This window comes from Aotus nancymaae, unplaced genomic scaffold (genome assembly GCF_030222135.1).
Source record: "Aotus nancymaae isolate 86718 unplaced genomic scaffold, 86718_ANA_hifiasm-v0.15.2.pri h1tg000030l, whole genome shotgun sequence".
NCBI lineage: Eukaryota > Metazoa > Chordata > Mammalia > Primates > Aotidae > Aotus > Aotus nancymaae.
This window is the reverse complement of record NW_026988443.1, coordinates 23,087,762-23,111,159: the sequence shown is the minus strand read 5'-3', so window position 1 is coordinate 23,111,159 and position 23,398 is coordinate 23,087,762. Positions and strand designations below refer to the sequence as shown.

At 57.0% G+C, this 23,398-nt stretch overlaps 1 protein-coding gene across 3 annotated transcripts in view; it reads left to right on the top strand.

The window, feature by feature from the left end:
* SMPD3 (sphingomyelin phosphodiesterase 3) overlaps nucleotides 1-23,398 on the top strand; it is an 89,952-nt gene that overhangs the window by 63,720 nt on the left and 2,834 nt on the right. For all 3 annotated transcript variants that reach the window (XM_012437440.2, XM_012437441.2, XM_064383219.1), the window contains 5 exons: nucleotides 13,872-15,400; nucleotides 20,597-20,672; nucleotides 20,781-20,936; nucleotides 21,828-21,917; nucleotides 22,155-22,218. In XM_012437440.2, the coding sequence (XP_012292863.2) occupies nucleotides 14,078-15,400; nucleotides 20,597-20,672; nucleotides 20,781-20,936; nucleotides 21,828-21,917; nucleotides 22,155-22,218 (1,709 nt within the window). In that variant the 5' untranslated portion in view covers nucleotides 13,872-14,077. The remainder of the gene's footprint in view (nucleotides 1-13,871; nucleotides 15,401-20,596; nucleotides 20,673-20,780; nucleotides 20,937-21,827; nucleotides 21,918-22,154; nucleotides 22,219-23,398) is intronic.

The following is a 23,398-nucleotide window of genomic DNA, read 5'->3' as shown; positions in this document are numbered from 1 at the left end:
GCCTTTCTACTTGATCTTAGCCAAAAGGCCGAAAAGCGCTACTCCTGCCTTTCTGATGCTCGTTTCCAGTCTCCCTCTTGTCTTTGCCATGGACTGGCTCATAGCTCTGTCCCCACTTCAGCAGGGAAAGAGAAAGGAAGGGAGGGAGGGAATGAGTTTGAGGTCCCAAGCAGGTGGCCTCAGATGAGCCCATTCTGGCTGCAGCTCCAGGTCAGCAGGGGGCAGGGCTGCCACTTGTCCTCGGTTGGCAGGGGTTCCTATTATCTACCTACTCTACACACAGCTAGGGTCAGATGATGGAGTAAAATTCTGAGAGCTTACAGGGGGAGTGCGGGGCACAGGCTCTGGTCTCCTAGTCTGGCCTCAGAGTTAGAAAATAGAACGCTCATTCCCTGGGACTGGAAGTTGGGGTGGGTGGGGGAGCACCTTACCCCCTAACCCCAGGGTTTCACATGGGCAAGGTCCCTGGTCCTGCAGAGACAACCCACAGATCCACACACACAAGGCCGTCTCTCCTTCTGCTTTGAAGGATGAATTTGCTGACATAACTTGAGCCTCCTGTCTCTCAGTTCTGTTTCTAGCTTGATAGATCTGAAGGTGTCAGATCTATCAGGGGCTGATTACCTACCTTTCTAGTATGCAGACTGCAAGCTTGTGCAATACATGCACAGAAACACTCAGCTGCCAAGAGAGAAAGGACCTGTTTGCCCTGAGCCTAAGGTCCTCTAGTTATCCCTGGAGCCATGGGTGGGTTGGCTGAATTTTGAAGGAGGGATCTTCTCTGTGAATCTTGAACCCTGAGCTCCTCTGCTGAGGCCACATTCCTTCACACAGATGAGGGTCGTCAGGGAACAGCCCAAACAGAAGTGTGGAGGCCTGGAAGGGCAGAGTGGGGGACTGCTCAGGTCAGGGCCCTTGGAGCTCCAGGAACAAGAGGAGACAGAGCAATCAGGACGCTGGGTACAGCCTGCCCTTCCCTGCCCTGGTGCCTGGGCAACCTCCTTGAGTCCGCAGGCACTACTGAAGGGCCACAGGAAGCAGTGTGGTCTGATGTGTAGTTTAGGAAGATCCCACCAGCTGCCAGGTGGGCCGGGGGAGAGAGACCAGGTGGAATCTGTGGCAGTGTCTAGGTTGGAGAGGGCAAGCCCCGAACTGGGATATGGATGTGGGAATGGATCCAGGGGGCTGGGGGGCAGAATTGTGGACTGGGAAGAAGAGACAGGGTGTGGAGGAGGTCGAAGGCCCAGAACTACTCAGGAGACAGAGCTGTATGTGGGGAAGGGGGAGGAAGAGGAGTAATGAACTTCTAGAGGAAGATGTAGAGTTGTCAATCAAATACATGAGGTCAGAGATCAGGAGATACCTGGGCTCTAGAAACAGGTGACCCATAAGGAATCAGCCAAGAAAGGAGGGAAGAGGCAAGGGAAAGTCCAGCCCCTAAGGAGTGGGCAGGGGAGGACCTCCGAGGACTCCTCCAAGGGCTCTGAGAAGGAGCAGTCCCGTGGAGCGGGGAGCAAGAGGACAGTGCCAGGACCAAGGGGCAGCAAGTGGAGAACAGATGAGGGACGAGCTGCTTCCACCTCCAGTTGGGCCTATTTCCTAAGGCCAATCTGGTTGAAACTGCATGGACTGTTTTCTCAGAGGTGCTGACCTTTGTTCTGGACATTTTCTTTCCAAAACTTTACCAAGAAAGTCCAGTGAGACACCCTGTCTTCCTTTTTTCTCGTGGTGTGCTGGGGGAGGGCAGGCAGCCTCAGGTGGGTCACCGCCCAGACCCCCAACCAGCCAGAGGGCCACTCATCCCTCCTGAAGTGCAGGACGCAGATGCAGCACGCATGTTCTGAGCAGAAGGGATGACGTGAGCCAGCTTGCTCTGTGCAGTGGAGGTGCAACGCTATCCGGACAGGCTAAGCATTTAAGTTAAACAAACCTGGCCGGGCGTGGTGGCTCAAGCCTACAATCCCAGCACTTTGGGAGGCCGAGGTGGGTGGATCACCTGAGGTCAGGAGTTTGAGACCATCCTGGCCAACACGGTGAAACCCCATCTCTACTAAAAATACAAAAAAATTAGCTGGCCGTGGCAGCACGTGCCTGTAATCCCAGTTACTTGGGAGGCTGAGGCAGGAGAATCGCTTGAGCCCAGGAGGTGGAGGTTGCAGCGGGCAGAGGCTGTACCATTGCACTCCAGCCTGGGTGACAGAGCGAGACTCCGTCTCAAAACACAAAACAAACCAAAAACAAACAAAAACCCAACTTGGGGCAAACTAAGTGAATGCAGGGGATCCTCCCCTCAGGCCCATGTTCCCTAGCTGCGCCGCCCAGAGGACCCCTCCTTGTCTGCAGTGACCCAGTAGTCATTACAGTCCTCAAAGGCATGGCCCTGGCAAGGCAGGGCTCCCCAAGGCTCCACCTCCCTGTGGCCACTCTCAGTTCCCTTTGCGCCCCACCACCACACCTGCTTCTCCCTTGCTCACGGCTTGCTCCACCCAATGCCCACCACCTTCCTATCTCCACACCCTCTCTAGGGGACACCCCACCCTTAACTATACACGTCTAGGAGGCAAAGTCTCTGCGCCAGAAACCCTAGGCCCGTGCTGTGAAATACGCTGAGCAGCCACCGTGCTGCATCTGACTCACCCAGCGGCCCAGCCTCCCTGATTAACAGCTGCTGCCCATCCCTACCCCTGCCAGCCCTGGGTGCACTGTTAACCAGCCAGACCTAGCAGTGTCTCACCACGCCAGGCCTCTGGGCTCTGACTTTATCTGTGCCCACCTCAAAGCACCCCCAGTGCTGCCACCTGCCCCTTCCCTGCAGGGCTCACTTGGTCCCTGGGACCAACCCATCCACTGACCCCCGGCAGAGGTTCCTGGTGGATTTACTGTGCTATCTGTGTCACCAAAGCAACCGCTTCTCTAAGGAGAAACAGTTTCCACTACAAATTAAAAGATTAAGACTCAGCTCCCCTGATGCTTCATGCTGCTAGAGGAACTTAGGTAAGAATGGACTTTTTTAGGCCATATTGAGGGGTTGAGGAGGAGTGAGCCTTCCGCCTGGCCTGGATTCAATACAAAGGAACATCATTATTGCCTCATTATCCTTGAGAGCAGGAAGAGTTGGATTGGATCAGAAGGTAGATCTGACTGTATTCTTGGGAAACTGTGGGCTGTCCATAATGAGGCTTGTCTGTAGCATCAAGTAAGTGGACTGATTACACAGCCAATCAGAAGCTGTCCTCTGCTGGTCAGGATGGGATAGGTCACACGTTGGTTATAATCAAAGGTTTTCTTCTTGCCACACTACGTGTGGGTTAGCTGGGGCCCTGGACTGTGTCTCTTCACCCTGGACCGAGGCTGAAGGAGCAGCCACCATCTCCAACACTGCAGGTCAATGTGGCAGAGGGAGAGACCTCTAGAAGGTCCCACATCTACTGTTTAAGTACTTAAGTGCAGCAATGCCCGACACCACTTTCACTCGCAGCTCATTGGTCAGCACTCATCACATGATCCCACCCAACCACAGGGGACCAGGAAGTGCAGTCCTACCTCTTTGCGGGAAAGCAGGTTCCAGGCACTCCAGGGGCCAGAGGAAGTGAGGCAAGATTCCTGTCCTGGGCTTGGAAGCCCAGGTGAACTAAAGGGAAAACAGCTCTGGTCTCCCTTTTCAGATGTGCAGGATTTAACAGCTAAGAGCAGGTGTAAACAGGGTTACCACTAGCAGAGGGGTAGGGGTGAGTTGGAACCCAGAGCCCCAGTTCTCTTGGAGCTAAGGAAGGCCAGCTTGATGGCAGCACCTAGAGGGATGCCTCCCCACCCATATTCCATGTGGACAAATGACTAATTTACACTCTTTTTTTTGGAGAAAGAGTCTTACTCTGTCACCCAGGCTGGAGAGCAGTGGCTTGATCTTGGCTCACTGCAAACTCCGCCTCCTAGGTTCAAGCGATTCTTCTGCCTCAGCCTCCTGAGTAGCTGGGACTACAGGCAAGCACCACCATGCCCAGCTAATTTTTGTATTTTTAGTAGAGACAGGGTTTTACCATATTGGCCAGGCTGGTCTCGAACACCTGACCTAATGATCTGCCTGCCTCTGCCTCCCAAAGTGCTGGGATTACAGGCATGAACCACCACGCCCATGCCTAATTCACACTCTTAAGCAAATAAAACTCTAAGTCCCATCACCCTAGGCAGTGGACTCCAGCAGACCCGTATATTCCTCCCAGGTATATAATCTGGAGGCACTGGACAGGCCCGGCCTCACAGGCAGATCAGAGGCTTCACCAGGCAAGCAGCCCTTGGTTGGACCTGAGCTGGGTTATTCTCTCAATGTGGAGGGCGTTCTGGCTGGTTCTCTTGGAGCCAAGGACTTTCATGGTACCGTGTGTAGAGCAGTGTGTGGCCTGGGGTCAGAGGTCGCCGAAAGGGCCTAGGATGGGGCCTCAACCCTCAGCAGTGAGTGATGACTTGCCTCAGTCCAGAAAGCCCAGCCCTGAAGCCCAGCTGCCCGGGGCCACAGGGAGGGCGAGTTAGACGCTGACACCTGATTTTATTTACTCATTCTCACTCACTTGCTTTTTAAGCTCTGCATAAATTCTCCTCTAGGACTCAGTTTGTTAAATGTTCTTTGCATAGAAAACTTTAGGCTGAATATGAAATGATTCCCTTCCAAAGAATGTTAGCCCGTCTGTTCTGTTTTAGGAAGGTTTGTCGTCTTAATCTGTGTTCTCTGGTGCCTTGAAATGCCTCCACATCGTGCAGTCCGCCAATCCGTTCCAGGAGGAAATGCTGTACTTGAAATGCAGCCGACACAGGGTCTGCCTAAATCCTAGCATTTGTGTGGACTTGTGTTTAAAATTCTACTCCCACAGAAAGTATGCTGTCATCCCCTCTTAAGTAAAGGATGTTCCAAGCCTTGCTCGGCTCATGAACCATTAACATCAGCCTTTGTGTCAGGGAAGCAGGGACTTGGCTGGGACAGAAGCCTCAACAGCAGAACCTGGGAGAAGCAAGGTCCCCGGTCTCCTTCCTGTGAAGGGCAGGAGTGGCACTGCGGGCAGAGGGCCTCCTGAGGGTGGAGGTGGCGCTGGCCAGCTGGGAGCAGGTGATGTGAACACCTGCTTTGGTGTTCCAGGATCCCTTGCTGTGGTGACTGGTGAGGCTCAGCCCAGGCGCAGGCTTCAGCATCCAGGCAGGCCCAGAGCACTTGAGGTTGGAGGCCCTGCCTGGCTACCTGCTCAGTGTGGCCTGCGGCCTCCTGACTCGGGACTGCTCCAGTTCTGCCCTGGAGCTGTCCCAGGTGGAGGAGGTTCCTCATCTTCATCCTGAAGGGAGCCTTTGCCCCTAGCCTCCTCTCTGTCTTAGGCTCGGCCACCATGAGGGCATAGGACTGGCGGGAGCCCCGCAGGCTGCTGCCCTTCTTTGTAGACTCTAGCAGATAGGGGAACACAAGAATGGGAGGAGGTGCCGCCTGGTGTGGCTCAGACGTGGGTCTAGGTGCCAGCCTCCATCCAGCCATCTCCTTGCTGGCACCCTTTGTAGTCACCAATAGATGACTTTGGAGTGGCAGGTGGTAGAGAGTAGATGGCCAGGACCTTCAAACTCAGCTGTCCCCCTAGGATGGGGCCCGTGCCCTCAGGGCAACCGCCCATGTCACTGTGGCACAAGGCCTGGACCCAGGGGCGCTGCTCTGTGAGTCATCATGCCTCTAGAGCATACACCACCTGCCTGGCTTGAGATTTGCTTTTCAATCACACCCAAGTTGGCTTCATCTAGGCTTTCTGACTTCGCCAGGGAAATGCCCAGGCTGGCTGGTTGAAGGAGTGCCCCAGAGCTGCTCACAGCCTGTTCCTATTCTCAGAAATCACATGGTGCAGTAACACCTCCTGTGGAAAGTTTCTTTCTGAAAATTGTGTGGCCCCTTTGCCTGCACCTGGTTTCTGCAGAGGCTTCTGATTCGGGCTTGCACAAGCAGCCCACAACAGACGGCTCTGATCATGCCCTGTGAGGAGACAGAGGCCCTGACATCCCCTGCACTGTCCTCGCCACTCACCTGGGAGAGCAGAGAACCTTCTTTGTAAGGCAAACCAGCCTCACGAGGAGGAGACTTGGAAGGCTCTGACTGTATCTTTGGGCCTTTGCAGCAAGGGAATTAACAGTGATAGCAAAATGATAAAACTAATCATCCTAGAGATGAGACAGGCACCACAGTCGGTGCTCCACGTGCACCATCTGCAACTACCCGGAGAGGCTATTACCCAGGCCTCACATGTGAGGAAACTAAGGCACAGTCAGCTGAGCAGCCTGTCCAGTATCCAGCAGGACGACCTGGCCCTGCACATCCAACATCATAGTCTGCGCTCCCAGCATCCCTGCTGCAGTCTCCCGAGGGATGCTGATAAGGCACAGGCCAGAGGCACCAGGTCCTGCAGGGCCTCCCAGGACTCAGGGGAGCCTCCACTTTGCCCAGTGGGATGCCAAGGGGGAGCCACAGGAGGTTTGCACAGGAGAGGCGCTGATAGAGTTGTATTTTAGAAAGATCACATAGCTAGTATATCTGAGACAGGATCCCTTTAGTGGCAAATGCCAGAAACCAACTCAAAGGGAAAAGAAACAGGAAAAGGGGAACTGCTGAATCATTAATTGAAAAGTCTGAGGGTTGTGCTGGCTTTGGGTGCAGGGAAATCAGAGCTCAAAGATGTCCCTAGGACTTAGTCTTTTTCCTTCCAGCCCTAAGGTCTGTTTTCCTCTGAATTGGATTCATTCTCAAAGAAGGTTCCAGAAGTTTCAGGTTCCTGGTCTTCCATCTCAAACAAAATGCAGGTCTCTTTCCTAAAGGGCTCAGTAAGAGTTCCAGAGAGACGTTAGGATAGTCTAGCTGGGTTGTGTGACCCTCCAGGTCCCGAGGGCTGGTGCTGAGTGCGTGGCTGGCTCACTGCCCTTCCCAAGGAGTGGAGCAGGGTGGGCCTTGGGCTTGGGGTGGTGTCAAGACTTGGAGCTCCATCCAGGACGGGCAAACAGACTTGTGCCTGATTAGCGTGATAGACGGCGGGTGTGCAGGTCAGGGAGGCCTTCAGTGAGAAGGAGCCAGGTGCTTTGGATCTAGGCAGGTAAACAGGTGTTTACCTGGCACATCTGTGTCTGTGGTAGTCGCTGCCACAGCGCACACGTTCTTGCCAGACTCCAGACCCCAATTCTGCCTGGGATGTGGCTTTCAGGAATTAGAGTGGCTATGTCTGACCTGCATCACTCAGAAAGGCATCCACTTCTGTCTTTCTGTCCTCCCAGCCATGAGTTGACTTAAGTTTCAGCAGCTCAGAGCTCATGTTGCCATGCCAACTCCTCGGCAGCAGGCATCCAGGCAGAAATGGCCCGGCCTGAGCCCAGAGCCGCAGGCGGATGCAGGCACCTCGGGTAATTGGATTGGAGTGATCCACGTGGCTTTTCCTGTGGAAACTGGGGGCTTGGCCCAGCTCCTGTTTAGCCATGAGCTTGTGGACACAACAAGGACTCAGAGGAGGCCTCTCTGCTCTGGGACTCCCAGCCCTGCTGCCAGGAAGAGTGGTCGCAGCAGGCACACAGGCCAAAGGAAAGGGCAGTGGAGGAGAGACAGGCCTTATCCCAGCACCAAGTGGGGGCAATTCCCAAACCTCCTCAACTTTCCAGAAGCACCCCCAGGCTGAGAGATCCCTAGAAAATGGTGTAGGCTTCCTCATAGGGGCCAGGGCTTGTCTTACCAGCAGAACTGGCCTGGCTGTTCACTTTCCCACCACCAGAGAAATTCAAATTCAAAGCCAGGATCCACCTAGGACCCTCTGCGCCACTGTGCTGGCAGGGCCTGTGTGCCGTTATGCCTGCAGGTCTGTCACTAGGGAGCTGGGGAGTGGCATGGCTGTCTTGGTGCCGGTGGTATTTGACATCCAGTAGCAGAGGTCCTGGTCACCATGGCTTGTCCAGACGGGACCAGCCTGGTCAGACCTTATTCCTGGAGTCGCCCTCCCCTGGTGATGGCAGATCAGCTGCCCCCTGAGCCCTCAGGCCGGCTCAGGCCAGCGTCTAGGGAGAGGGGCTCTGGCTCAGCACAGGCCTCTGAGCAGCCATAGTCTCCCACCATCTGTGCTGTGATGCCTCAGGCCACATGTCAGCCACAGGGGTCTCAGGGCTGCAGGTTGACTGCAGATCATCAGTCAGTCACAGGAGCAGCTGCAGTGTGGTGCTGCCTGCTGTCAATGCCACACTTGCCAGGAGTGGCTGGGGCTGTGGCCTCTTGGGTCCTGCCCAGGACTTGTTCACGTCTTCCCTTTTATCTGGACTTGGGGTTGTCTGGGACCCCAAAATCCCAGGGCAATTTCCCCTCCCACTCGGGTCAACCTGCGAACCACGGAGCTCTCTGCTCCCTGCAGCCCAGTAGTCCAGTCCCCTTGTCACAGTCAGGCCCAGTCCAGTCCCTGCTGCAGGGAACAGCAACAGGCTAGTGCAGGCCAGCAGCTCCAGCCTAAGCAGTGTGGCTGATGTCTCTGAGGCTCCTGAAGGTGCTCCGAGTCAGCCAGGTCCTGGGAGTTCTGTGACCCCCAGAACCATGCCCAGGACCACGTGCTGGGGAGAGCAAACAGGGCCCGCAGGGGCCACCCTCAGGGGAGGAGTGAATTGGGAGGTCCCCCCAAGAGGGGCACGGCAGGTAAGGAAGGAAGCAGGACCTGGCCAGGTCACCAGCCAGGTCCCTTTCTGTCCTCATGATCATCCTGGGAAGTAGGAAGTCCTGATCATGCAGGATTGCACTCAGGTCACCCTGAGACCCAAGCCGAAGCTGAGCAGTGGGCCAGGGGCAGGTCTAAAGTCTCCAATTCTAGGTTGGGGCTGACTCCCAGGAGCCCTGCCTTGGGGTACCATGTGGCTTCCCACACTGACTCCAGGGCTCAGGAGTGACCATGGGGCCTGCCAGTACCCATAACCACCTGGAGGCATCAGGATTCCAACTAAGCTCTGGAGAGCATGGTGTCGGGGGATGTCATTCTGGGCAACCTCGGAAGCCACACACCAGGATTTGCAAAGGCGACAAACCCATGGATGACTGTGGACTTCAAAATAAGTAGCCCTGGGAGAACAATGCAGTCTGAGGGTTGAGCTGCAAAAACTCAGCCTACAAGGCCTTTGCGGGTCCTGCCAGTTCCCTCAGAGGGGCCCACGGTGGACTCTGCTTAGCATATTTGCCAGTCCAGGGACATGGAAGCAGAGAGCTAGGGCATGGAGTCCCCCACCTGGAGATGGAGCCTGGGCTGGGTCCACTCAGTGCCCCACTAGGCCAAAGGAGCACAGGCAACAGAAAGGGGGCAGGCCCAGTGCGGCTGAACACCTCCACGTGGCAGGCCCAGGCCAGGGAGCACATCCTGCCCTGGCCACCTCTCTGAGGACTCGGGGATTCTCTGAAAAGTGCCAGCCTCTCATGTTTAACTCTAGTTCTCCTCTTTCATGGGAAAGTGTAGATCAGACTAATTAATGTGTTGTTGCTTGTTTACCCTCCGTTCATTTCCCTGAGACAAAATAATTAACCACAGAGCCTTAGAAACCAGCTCCATGGGTGGCAATCCCTTTTGTGTCTCTTGCGCCAGAGGCTTCTGTGCAGAGGCAGGGGCCGCATGCAGGAGCAGGGTAGGGGCAGCAGCTGGAAGGCTGTGGACAGGGAGACCTGGAGTCACTGGGAAGGGCCTGGGAGGGCAGTGGGGAGGGCTGGTGTGCTTGGGTCTGCCACTTCCTAGAGGAACAGTGTGGGGCCCACTCCCTAGAGGAACAGTGTGAGGCCACTCCTGCCCACCGGCTGCCAGTCACCTCAAATCCCATCGATGCCTGAGGAAGGACCAAAGGCATTCCTCTGGCCAACCCAGGAGAAGCGTAAAGATCAGTCCTGGCCACTCACTGCCATTGCAGGCAGGGCTGTGGGGAGCTTGCCCAGAGGGTTTCTGGGGTCACAGGAGGAGTAAGGTGGGGGCCAGGGCAGCTGAGGAGTCTGTTTCCTCTACACCCTCCATAGCCCCATCCCAACCAACAGCAGATCCCAACCCTGATGGGCCAGTGTCAGGGACAAGCCACACAGGAGAGCAGGTTTGCAGAATTCCCTTAGGAACCCTTGGAAGTGAGTCTGTGCCTGCCTCTGACCCATAAGGCCACGCTGTGCAATACCAGCCAGTTCTGCTAGGAGGACAGGATAGACCCTCTCCTCCCAAATCCTTCTCCAAAAGCATCCTCACGCCAGGGCTTGGCCTGCGCAGCCCACACACTGCCCATAGACCAAGCCTGACTCCTCGCATGGTGACTGAGCTCCAGTGCTAGACAGCCCTGCTTGCCCCACCTCCCAGCCTCTGTCAGCTTGAGGCAGTAAGGGCCACTCATTCTTCAGTTGGTCACGTCTTCATTTGTTTTTTCCCTTCCCAAACATGGGGGCATACCCTGAAGTCAGCCACAGACAGACACAGGTCCTGATAGAGCCCACAGCTGTTGGGAGGCCCCAGTATTAAGCAGCTCAGCATAGAGAAGGTGAGAGAGCTCAGCCCTGAGGGTGAGAAGCTGATAGGAGACAAGGGGGAAGGAGTGCCAGGCAGAGAGCCTGGCAGGAGCAAAGGCCCCACGGTTAGGTGGCAGGGACACATCTGAGGTGCCAGAGGTCCTTCCTGCTGGTGGAGCCCAGGGTGTGGGTGAGCGAGGGAAGAGCTGGTGGGATGAGAAGCACAAAGGGCCCCTAGACAGGGATTGGGAGACTGGACTTTGTCCCCCAAGACAATGAGACCACCAAGGGGAGAGAGAATCAGCTGTGTCTATCTAGGAGGACCCTCTGCACACCGGCAGTGGGTGTGGGGCTGTGACTGATGCTGAGGGTGGCAGGACAGCGTCGGGGTGAGGTGGGAGCTCAGGTGAGGATGGTGCTGGCCAGGCTAGGCTGGTGACCTCAGGCCACAGAGATGAGGGAGACTCGGGAACTGGCCTGCTCCATGACACTGGGGCGATGTCCAGGTGGCCCCAGGAATCTGGCCTAGACTCCTACCCTGAGACCTTAGTGCCAACTGCAGGGACTACTGGTGCCTAGAGAGCTTTAGGAGATCCCGTCCCACCCCTATTGTCCCCACCGGGACAGGACCTGCAAGCTCTCCCTCCAGCTGCAGCTGGACCACAGAGACAGGTCCCTGTGGATGGCTCCGTGTTGCCTCCTGTGGATGTCAGTCCAGCCAGTGTGAAGGCAGCTGGCTCCACACAATAAGGGCTGCAGGTTTGCTGAGGGGAACCCTCTAGCCTGGGAGGGAGAGTGAGTGGGCTGTCGCTCCCTCTGCAGGTTTGATTCATCTCGCAGCAATTGCTGGGATTTAAAGAAAGAATGAGGGAGTACATCCTGGAGTCTCCCAAGCCAGATGGCAGGCGGGGGTGGACCTGGACACCCACCAGCCCCGCTGAGCACTGAGCCACAAGCACTGGCCGCAGAGTGAGATGCACATGTCCCAGATTTCACTGAGGCCCAGCGCGAAGCTCGTTTCCCAAGGCTCCGGGTCGCCTGGCTGTGGTCTGCGTAGACACGTGCTGCTCCGAACTGTACCCTTCCAGTGTTGGCTTCAAAGGCATTTTCCCTCAGGAGACTGACAGCCTTGTGAAGCTGCTCATCAAAACCAGACACAACCCCAGCTCAAGTTCACCTTTAGACACTAAGTCCCAGAGATGGTGGCTGCAGGCTTGCCCTGGGGCTGCTGACATGCCCCACAGAAAGAAACCCCCTCTGCACGCCTCGGGTTGGTGGGAAAACAGCTGCCTTCTCTCTACCTGGAGGCATCCAGGTGAACCTCCCCTCATCCCCAGCTCCTGCACCCCCGCCAGTGCAAGCCTGGGCCTCTTGGCTCCCCCTGTGCAGCCTCTTCTTTCCAGAAGCTAGCGGTCTGCTGGGCAGGTGGCCACATCACATAGCATTTGTGTTACAGAACTGCAGAGACCGGGCCACTCTCGAGAGGGGTGGGAGCCACTGGTGGAGACGTCTAAGCCACAGGGGCAAGGGGTCCAAAGGTCTTCAAAGGAGGGAATTTCTAAGTTGCATCTTAGAAAGGGTGAGCAAGGAAAGGGGCAGAGGGATGGGGAATGGCAGGCAGGGACAGGACACGAGTGAGAGGCAGACATCCAGGGGAGGGGGCTGTAGAGACCCACAGGCCTGATGGAGGGGCCAGCCTCCCCACTAATGGCCGAGAGATCCCCAGTGGGTGTGAGGCGGCTGTGACATAGTGGACTACACAAAGCGTGACCCTGTAGCCCTTATGGAGGCTGACAAAGTCGGGGAAGGGTGATGCACTCCTGGGCCGCCGCAGGGGGCCCAGCAGAGGTGGCAAGGACTGATGAGGACTGAGGGAGGGCAGAGTTGGGTGACACCTAGGTCCTTGGCTTGGGTGACCAGGGATTCAGGAGGAGGAGAGGGTGTGGGACCAGGATGGATGGCACCGTGGGCTCAGACTCCCCCCAAAGTGCCAGGGCAGGAGCTGGACTAAGTCAGCAAGACAGTGAGTGGCCTGGCTGCTCTGGTCATGAAAAGTCTGGGTTACATTTCTACAGGCTCCCCCACAGAGTGATATCATACATGGGTCCCTGGAGGCTGGGCAAACACTCCAGACACTTGTCTTTATTGGTTTTACATTCAGCACAATAGATGCACCTGGCAGCCTCGCCCAGGCGGGGCTCTGTGTCTGCTCCGAGACCTACTGTGGCTCCCACAGGGGACCCAGGATGGACTTAAGTGGCTGTGGGTCTCGGCTGGGCTGCATCTCTAAGGACATGAAGACCAGTGGTTAAAGCCTGGCCTAGACCCACACGGCCCCAGAGAGCTTCTCCAAAAGTCACAGGGACTGTCAGGGGAACTCTGATGGTTCCAGAAGTTGGTAAGGCCCAGGCTGTGCCTGGATCCTCATTGCCAGGGGTTTCAACTGCAGTCAGTGGAGTGGAAGCACGGGGCTTGGTGTGATGCCACAGGCTGGGGCCACAGCGAGAGCCCAGTTATGCATGGAGGGGACTGCCCTCCCCTGTGGGCCTGCTGGCCACACTGTCCTCTGCTCCAGGAGTCTCTGGCCCCTTTGCTCTGCTGTTTGTTCCTGCTGTCCTTACCTGGCAGCACTCCATGATAAGTGGCCATGTTTGTGGCTCCTCTGCCCCAGGGTCACCTGCCCTCCCATTCTAAAAACTCCCCTGGTTCCTGATGGGCTTCCAGTGGCTCCTGGCCAGGGTGGGCCCAGGTGTCCTCAAGGATGCCCTGCCTGCTCCCTTTGCACCCACAAATCTGTACTCTCTGAAAACCGGGGCCGTTTTTCAAGCAATTGGGTTACAAAGTCAAGAACGTTATGGGCCAGGCACAGTGGCTTGTGCCTGTAATCCCAGCACTTTGGGAGGCCGAGGTGGGTAGATCACGAGGTCAAGAGATCGAGACAATCCTGGCCAACATGGTGAAACCCTGTCTCTATTAAAAATACAAAAATTAGCTGGGCATGGTATGTGCCTGTAGTCCCAGCTACTCAGGAGGCTGAGGCAGGAGAATTTCACCTGAACCCAGGATGTGGAAGTTGCAGTGAGCTGAGGTTGTGCCATTGCACTCCAGCCTGGCGACAGAGCAAGACTCTGTCTCCAAAAAAAAAAAAAAAAAAAAAGTGAGGGGCAGTCATGTTACCAAGCTCTTCGCTCCAAGAGAACAGAATGCAAGGAAACGGTGTGCTAGGGCTGTCTCCTGGATGCCTGCTAAGCCTGCCAGCTCCAGCTTGCTTCTCAGAACCGTCCTGCTCACACCCAGGGAAGCAGGAGTGGGAACGGCCATGTCTGACCCGCTCCCCTGAAGATCACTAAAAAAGACCCCCTACTTTCTGTCTCTGCAGGGTCTCTAGTAGGCCTCGGCATGGCCCACCGAGGTGAACCATGACTGGCTGGCTGACACTTGCCATTGACCAGCGGGAGTTGCATCTCACCAGGAGGTGACCCCTCCTCCAGCTGCCCCCAACTCACCCACCCTCGCTCAGGAAAGTGCCCGCGGCTGTCACGGACACCATGTAGTAGGGCCGGCTGCGGCGCCCAGTGAGCTGCGATGGTTTTGTACACGACCCCCTTTCCTAACAGCTGTCTGTCCGCCCTGCACTGTGTGTCCTGGGCCCTCATCTTCCCATGCTACTGGCTGGTGGACCGGCTCGCGGCCTCCTTCATACCCACGACCTACGAGAAGCGCCAGCGGGCGGACGACCCGTGCTGCCTGCAGCTGCTCTGCACTGCCCTCTTCACGCCCATCTACCTGGCCCTCCTGGTGGCCTCGCTGCCCTTTGCATTTCTTGGGTTCCTCTTCTGGTCCCCCCTGCAGTCTGCCCGCCGGCCCTACATCTATTCACGGCTGGAAGACAAGGGCCTGGCCAGTGGGGCAGCCCTGCTCAGTGAATGGAAGGGCACAGGGCCTGGCAAAAGCTTCTGCTTCGCCACCGCCAATGTCTGCCTCCTGCCCGACTCACTCGCCAGAGTCAACAACCTTTTTAATACCCAAGCACGGGCCAAAGAGATCGGGCAGAGAATCCGCAATGGGGCTGCCCGGCCCCAGATCAAAATCTACATCGATTCCCCCACCAATACCTCCATCAGCGCCGCTAGCTTCAGCAGCCTGGTGTCACCGCAGGGCGGCGATGGGGTGGCCCGGGCCGTCCCCGGGAGCATTAAGAGGACAGCCTCTGTGGAGTACAAGGGCGATGGCGGGCGGCACCCCAGTGATGAGGCTGCCAATGGCCCAGCCTCTGGGGACCCTGCTGACAGCAGCAGCCCGGAGGACGCCTGCATCGTACGCATCAGCGGAGAGGAGGGTGGCCGGCCGCCGGAAGCTGAAGACCCTGCCCCTGGGGGCCAGGCCAGGAACGGGGCCAGCGGGGGCTCAAGGGGCCAGACGCCCAACCACAATCAGCGGGACGGAGATTCGGGGAGCCTGGGCAGCCCCTCAGCCTCCAGGGAGTCCCTGGTGAAGGGGCGAGCCGGGCCAGACGCCGGTGCCAGCGGGGAGCCAGGTGCCAACAGCAAGCTCCTGTACAAGGCCTCCACGGTGAAGAAGGCAGCCGCACGCAGGAGGCGGCACCCTGACGAGGCCTTCGACCATGAGGTCTCTGCCTTCTTTCCCGCCAACTTGGACTTCCTGTGCCTGCAGGAGGTGTTTGACAAGCGGGCGGCCACCAAATTGAAAAACCAGCTGCATGGCTACTTCGAGTACATCCTGTACGACGTCGGGGTCTACGGCTGCCAGGGCTGCTGCAGCTTCAAGTGTCTCAACAGCGGCCTCCTCTTTGCCAGCCGCTACCCCATCATGGACGTGGCCTATCACTGTTACCCCAACAAGTGTAACGACGACGCCCTGGCCTCTAAGGGAGCTCTGTTTCTCAAGGTAGGAGGCCTCGGCCCAGCCCGAGGACCATGTGCCAGGCTGTCCTGGAGCCACGCGGGGAGGCGGGCTGTAGCCGGGGAGTCCTCATCGTTATAGGGGCTGGAGGGAGAGGATGCTGTCCTTCCTGGGACCAAACAGGAGGGCCCCAGCTCGGGGACAGGGTCAACACAAATGCAGGGATGAGTGCCGAGGCTCTGGGCCCAAACAGACCCATCTGGGTGATCTTGGGCTCGTTCCTCCGATTTCTGAGGCGCCATTTCCCCAGCTGTAAAGTGGGGAGAGGGTGGGAGTGGAACAGAGCAGTAAGGGCTGGGAAGGGTTCCAAGCTGGCGCAAGAGTGGCGATGGTGGCTTTGGCGATGGCAGCTGTGACAATGGTGGCAGTGATAAAGTGAGGAAGAGCAGGACGCAGAGACCCTCTCAGTCCATATGAGGCAGAAAGACTAGCGCAGACCAAGCACCTCAGGCAGGCAGATGGGACCTTCAGATCTCCAGGCCGTGACACTGCCTGGCTCACTAAGGCCACCAGCTTCCCTGGCCTGGACCCCCCACCCTCCTGGCTGTCATGCAGCTGCCCTGCCAGGCTGTCTGCCCACCAGCCATGGTTTTGCTTCCATAGTCACTAATTAAAGTGAATCATAATTATTTCTGCTAATTTGGATGCGACTGGAGGAGTTTTTAGGCCATGGTAATTTGGTCATTATACATTATCTTCTACTGAGCCTGAGATGCTCAGAGTGTCGACTTTTGTTCTCTATCCAAAAGCCGCTCATGGTGCTTCCAGAATTTTCTGAAGCATCATTTGGCCAGTGGATGCAGCACAGGGCTTTCTGCCCCGAGTCAGCAGCTGCTTTGGGTGTGGGTTCTGTCCCTTTAGGGTGAGACGTGAAAGAGTGGCGGCTCTGCAGGAAGGGCTGCAGCTCAGAGGCCTGCCCAGGGTGGGTTACCTCACTTGCCAGTTCCCCTCCAGAAGCAACCACACTCTGCCTGCCCAGGGAAACACTGGCGCACAACTCAGCGCCTGCCAGGAGTGGCAGTGCTTGTCTCCATGGAGCCTGTGGGAGCCAGGGCAGGCTGTGAGGGCCCTGGCCCCCACTTCTGGTTCCTCGATGGCTCTTGTGCGGCTCTGCCAGGCCCAGAGTTAGGGTCCTCTACTCTTCATTCTCAGCAAGGGACGCTGAAATTGAAGTAACTCCTGACAGATAGAGCCAACCTTCCCATTTTGGCATATGGTTCGTTGGTGTTCTGTTCCCTGGATATATTTTTGTCTTGGCAGCTGGAGTGACTTTCTGGGGAGGAAGGGGATATGTTGTCAGGCCCAGGGTGGGAGGGTGTGCCCCTCACTCCCACCCTATTACAGGTGGCTCAGAGGCCGGGGCCTCCCCCACCCCTGCCCCAGCCCTTCTGCACAGATCGATCCACACACCCCCTCCCACCTCCTTCCTCCACGGGGCACCCTCAGCACTGTTACCACCGAGGTCAGTAATGTCTCCCTGGGACAGCCCCTCCTCTCAGGCTCTGTCCTCAAAGTTCTTTTTTTCTTCCTCTACCTCCTGGGTCTCACACTGCAATCTGATCTTTGACATTCCAAAAATTTTTTGTATTGACCGATATTTTAAAATCAAGGTATTTCACAGAAAACCCAGTTTGCAGCTTCTGTCAGCAGCCTCAGGCCTGCCACATCCCGCACTCCATGCGGCTGCACTGAGCTGGAGCTGGGGGTGGCTGCCCCGCAAGGGGGTTTCCCAGCGACCACCATGACACCTGCCCGGGAGTGAGATGCCACAGCCTCCAGTTCTGTCCTTACTGAGGCCCCCTTGCTTTGTCCTGGCCCAGACCTCTCCCCCAGACCCCCAGCCCCCCAGCCCTCCATCTGGCTGCCTCCAGGACACATGCCCGTTCACTCCCAAACCAGACCCAGCCTCTGCCACAGGCTGCTCCTCTTCCAAGTTCTGCCATCCTGAAGCCAGAGGGACCACCTTGCCTGCTCTGTCCTGTGCCTGACCCATCCATCCCAGGCCCCTAAGTTCACTTTCCAGATGGCCCTGGGTGCACCTCACAACTCCAGCTCCCTTGGCCCACGCCCCCTCCTCTGTGTCAGCCCACTGTGGTTTTTGTCATCCTCCTTCTCCTCCCCCTCCCTCCCCTTCCTCCTCCCTCTTCCCTCACCCCTCCCTCCACCACCACCCCCCCCCCCCGCCCCGACATTGTCATCTAACTCTTCTTACGCCCTCCACTGCCTCAGGAAAAGTCTGACCTTCTCCTTGCCCCCCTACCCCTAGCTCCAGCTCTGCCCCAGCCACATCCCAGACAAGGGGCCCCCCTGCACCCAAGGCCTCTGCTTGTCTTGGTCCCACACTGAGTGTGGCCAAACCACCTCATGGAGCTCCCTCAGCGGTGGCCTGCACAATCCGGTCTTCCCTTTGTGGGCTCCTCTGCCCTCATGCCCAGGGTCTTGTCAGTCTATCAGACAGCGCACCATGACAGTGGAGCTGTGACATGCCCGGCACACGCAGACCCCAGCATGGAGAAGTGAAGGAAAGGGCCAGCCGAGAGGGGCCGGGACGCTGGAGGGACTCACTGCAGAAGCCAGCAGTCCCCTCCTTCCTGGAAGGCCCTCCTGGTTTACCATGTGAGACTTCTGAGCCTTCAGGGAAATGTGACTCTGCAAAGGGACTGGAATCCCTTTTTCCTCACCTACAATTGAGCCTTATTCCGGACCCCGCTTCTGTTGACAGCTTTGCCTGCCAGGACTCAAAGGCACAACCTCTCATGTGATTGTTTTTGCAACAGAAACTCAAGGCTCTGCGGCTCCTGAGGCCATGAGCCAGGTATCAATAAGGCCCAGCAAATAATCAAGTAGATCTTTCTTGTCGAGATCACACAGCCGATGAGGAGGGAGAAGCAGGGCGGGGGCAGAGGGCCTCACCACTCCTCCCTCTGGCGGGTTCTCCTCATGCAGGGCCAAGTCTGAGGGCTCCCTGCACATGCCCAGACCTGCCCGGCATGCAGTATAGGGCAGGTGACACCAAGTGCTCAGTGAGAGGCTGATAGATACCTTAAGACCAACAAATGGGTGGCCAGGGAGACACCTGGCAAAGACACCAGTCCCTGGGAAGGCAGCACAGAAAAACACATGACAAACAGATGTGACTGGAAGCTGCCCTGACCATGTGGGCCTGTGACCCCAGCCCATGACTCAGCTTCTGGCCTCAGTGTGTTCAGCAGTGAAAGTGGCATCACTAGTATGCGCCTGAGCTGTTTTAAGGACCCAGCAAAGTAACGTCCATGCACCGCCAGCAGAGCATGCCTGGCCTGAAATGATCCTCATGGAGGAGCAGCAGTTGTTGCCTGAGGACGGGGGCGTCAGCGCCATCATGTGGCCTTTTTTTTTTTTTTTGGACAATCTCATTCTGTTGCCCAGGCTGGAGTGGTGTAATGGCACAATCTCGGCTCACTGCAGTCTCTCTCTACCTCCATTCTCCGGCCTCAGCCTCCCGAGTAGCTGGGATTACAGGCATGTACGCCTGGCTAATTTTTGTATTCTTAGTGGAGATGGGTTTTCGCCATCTTGGCCAGGTTGGTTTCGAACACCTGACTTCAGGTGATCCACCCACCTTGGCCTCCCAAAGTGCTGGGATTACAGGCGTGAGCCACCACACCCAGCCTCATATGGCCTTTTGAGCATGGTGGCTTCATAAATATTTTGTTTTGGCAGCAGGACCATCAGTGCTGCATGATCTCACAGAGCCATTCCGCAGGCGATAAGTGAATGGTGTACCGTGGGTTTAGAAACAACCCCAAATCTGCACAGAACAGCCAGACGTTCTCTCCCCAGGTGCTGGGGAAGGAAGGCTGTGCATCGGGGCTGGGAAGGGGATGAAGAGCTGCAAAAAGCCAGAGGCAGCTGTTGAAGACCTCCAGATGGAGGAGATAATACCAGCCCAGCTGACTAAAGCAGCATAGGATGGATGGAGCCGGCGGATGCTGTTGGAGCAGATGGGCTGTGACGTCCAGGTTGCTGTGAGCTCCACAGATGCAGGGCACCCACCCTGTGGCCCTTGGCCCTCAGCCAACAACTGGGACAAGCAGACTGTCCTGCCCAACTACCTCCCTATAGCACTCCCTGAGTCTGGGGTCTCTTCATTGCGGGAAACCCAGTCTGGAATGGATTTGCACGGCTTGGGGAGGGCACAAGACCACAGGAGGGAGGGAATCCTAGGGGCAGGGGATGAGGAGCCAGTGAGGGGCCTCTGGGGACAGGACTCTTCCGGTGTGGCCTCCAGCAGCTGTGCAGGGCATCTCCCTGGCCATGCCTCACCTCTCCCAGGTTGGGCACCAATAAGGGCTCCATCTTGCCCCCACCTGGAGTGGGGCAGTTACGACTTGCCTGTGGGGTACAATGGAGATGCTCGTTTGTATTAAGCCAAACTTTGAGGGCCTGCCAGGGTCACCTGCCACCTGGTGGGTGGAAGGCTGCATCTTGGGTAAAGGAGGTGAGCAGGAGGTCTGGGCAGAGGGGAAGCTTGAAGAGGCTGCTGCCACAGCGGGCTAAGGATTGAGCCGGGGGTATGCATGGGGCCAGCCCAGGACACGGGTCAGGGAGCTCTCATCTAAGATGGGACGACAGGGGACCATGGCCTATAAAGCAGATGACTCACCATGCAGCCAGAAGGCGACAAGGCTGAGAGGGCGGGAGGCGCAAGGTCTGGGCCTCTTACCGTGTGGGGTGGGCTCTGAGGTCAAGCCATGGCGCAGGGGCATCCCTGAGATTTCAGAGGGAGAGAGCACCAGGGTGTGATCAGCTCTGGGGTGTGACTGAGGGAGGGAAGAAAGAGCCACAGACAGGAGTGGACAAGGAACTGGGAGCCATGGCCATGCTGGTCACTGGGAGACTGCAGGGCCTGGGCCTGGGGGGAGCCCTGCTGTGGTTCAGCACGTCCCCCACGCCTTGCAAGGATGGCTGCCAGCACTCCCCACGCCACAGACTCATCATTTCTTTCAGCATCCGCCTCCGGCCCAGATCCATAAGCTCCTAGAAGCAGGACACATCCTGTCCTTACCTAGGCCGCAGAATCTAGTCAGGAGTCTGGCTTATGAGGGTCTGAATTTGTGGATGGGCGGGCACTGCCAGTGTCCCATGCTCTCAGGGCCACAGTGACTGGCAGGTGGCAGCACTGACCCCCTCCTCCTCCAGGTGCAGGTGGGAAGCACACCTCAGGACCAAAGAATCGTCGGGTACATCGCCTGCACACACCTTCACGCCCCGCAAGGTAGGGTTGCCGCTGCCCATGGTCTTCTAGGGGTGGGATCAGTGCCTGGGGCCTGGCTGGGGTCTGGGGCGAGCTTCATCATCCAGTCTCTGTGCTTCTGCCCGGCAGAGGACAGTGCCATCCGGTGTGGGCAGCTGGACCTGCTTCAGGACTGGTTGGCTGATTTCCGAAAATCTACCTCCTCGTCCAGCGCAGCCAACCCCGAGGAGCTGGTGGCATTTGATGTCGTCTGTGGAGATTTCAACTTTGACAACTGCTCCTCTGGTGAGGCTGGGCTCCTCCCCACTGGAGTCTCCCACTCTGGGGAGGCTGTGGGCTCAGTCACAGCTAGACAGACTTCGTTAGGCAGCTCAAAGAATTCCTGCTCCTGGAGAGCATGTGGGTGGAGTATTTAGCAAGACTGATTTCTCTGCCCCCTAAAAATCCTAGTACAGGAAAAGCCCACGCTCTGCCTAGAAAGCTCAGTGGCCTCTTTGCTGGAGACAGATATGCCCTAAAAATGAACCTCTGACAAGGAAGGCCTGGGGCCTCTGAAGCAGGCGAAAGGCGAGTAACACTCATCAACTGGGCACTGCGCTCTCACTTCGAACCAGCTGTGATTCTAATCGCTGTTCCACTTAAGTCTCTTAACAACCCTGATAGGAAGCACTGCGTGTCTCCACGGGGTGTGGAGGAGGAAGCTGATACTCAGAGAGGCTGGAGAACCAGCCCAAGGTCACACAGCCAGGCAGTGATTGCATTAGCATCTGAACCCTGGGAATCACGCCTTAAACCATCATGCTAAAAGACTATAAGCAGCTCATCATCAGTGAAACTGCAAACACTTGCTGTAAATAACTGATCTCTGGATCCAATGACCATACAAACCTTGTGGGAACCTTCTTTCCTGTCTGAAGACAGTGGTCACTCACTGTCCTCAGAGGGAAGGCTGAAGAACCAGGGTGTGTGCTGGGGGTGGTGTTCCCAAGGACACAGAAAACCAGTGACAAATGAAGCATGAGCCACCTAAACTCGGACAGAAATCCCACCCAGGGGGAGTGACCTAAGGGACGGGGACCTGGGCACATGGGGAATAACTGATGGGAAGCAGGGGCACAGACCCTGCAGGACAGCAAAGCCCCCTGATGCCTCAGCATTTCCTCCCTCCCCATACAGATGACAAGCTGGAGCAGCAGCATTCCCTGTTCACCCACTACAGGGACCCCTGCCGCCTGGGGCCCGGGGAGGAGAAGCCATGGGCCATCGGTGAGCTGGAGCTGGGGCTGGGGCTGGGGCTGGGGGAGGTGGGTGGGGACTGGGCTCCCCACAGGCTTCCCTCAAAGACCACCAGGACCTGCCCCCAAGACCTCACTGCTGGAGAAGGGCCCCACTCAGCTGCCCCTGACTAGCAGAAGCCCTTGCCCATCCACAGAGGCCACCCCTGTAGAGGTTGCCTGGGCCCTGCCTGCAGCGATCAAGTCGCCCCTTTGTCCCCCACCCCAGGTACTCTGCTGGACACAAACGGCCTGTATGACGAGGATGTGTGCACCCCCGACAACCTGCAGAAGTAAGCACCGTGCTTCCAGGCCTGGGACAAGGCACTGAAGCCCCGACTCGGGTGGAGACAGGGACTGGGCGGGAGCCACACAGGAGAGCTCAGCTTGGGCTCATGAGGGCTTTTGTGTGGCAGGAACCCGCCCCTCATGCTGCCTTTGAGAGCTGGGAGCTGGGCCAGGCAGGTGGACCTCATGTCCCCCACTCAGGGGAACTGGCCTTCCTAAATCTCTAAGGGGTGTTTCCTAAACCTCACTTGGCAGGAGCCAGCCCTGCCCCGGGCCTCTGCCTGCCAGGAAAGGGCCTGGAATTTCCCAGGGCCCTGCCAAGGGCCAACCCCTGTGGAAGAGCCATTGGGTATGGCACCTGCTGAAAGGAGCCTGGCAGCTTGCAGCGCCCATCAGGCAAATACAGACACCAGCGGCAATAACACAGCCAACCATTTTCAAAGTAGAGACAGTTCCATCCCAGCCAAAATTCATTCTTGAGCCCAGTGAGATACCCATAAAGAACGCATGTGAGAGGCCAACAGCAGAACCAATTTATAATTCACAGCCCGAGACTGCAGTCACGGCGATGGTTCCTTGCAGCTAATTTGAGCCAATTAATTAGTTTATAGACTAAATTTGAAACATCATCCTATGCCGAGAAAATTTTTTTTATGAGAGGATGATTTAAAAATGACTACCAGTAACTCTCAGATCATTGATGCTGGAATTAATTATCAAAGGCAAAGGACAGTGATGGATTCCATTTCTGGGCTGTAACCATGTTCTGAATGTCATTAATGTATTTATCTTAAAGCTGATGAAAACCTTGTGGAAGCCCATCTGTGCAGGCCCTGCCTCTCCAGATGCCCCTTTTCCACCCGTGCAGGCATTCACTGACCTGGCAGCCTGTTCAGGGTCTCTGTCCTGCTGCACTTCCTGTCTCAGACGCCGGCCCAAGCTGGCCCCCTGCGATGGGGGCTCCCAGGAGGAAGTCCTAAGACTCTGGCCCAGTGGTGCTGAGGCCCCAGGTGACAGGCTGGCAGGGAGGAGACAAGCACACTGCTTGTCTCAGGGCAATGATGCCAGAAAGGGATTTGATGTCACAGGCTCCCAGTCCTGCACCCTGTCCTCCCTGTGGATCCCCTAGCACCATCATGGGTTTCCTCTCAAGCAGGATGACAGCCTGTGCCCCGAACAGTGGAG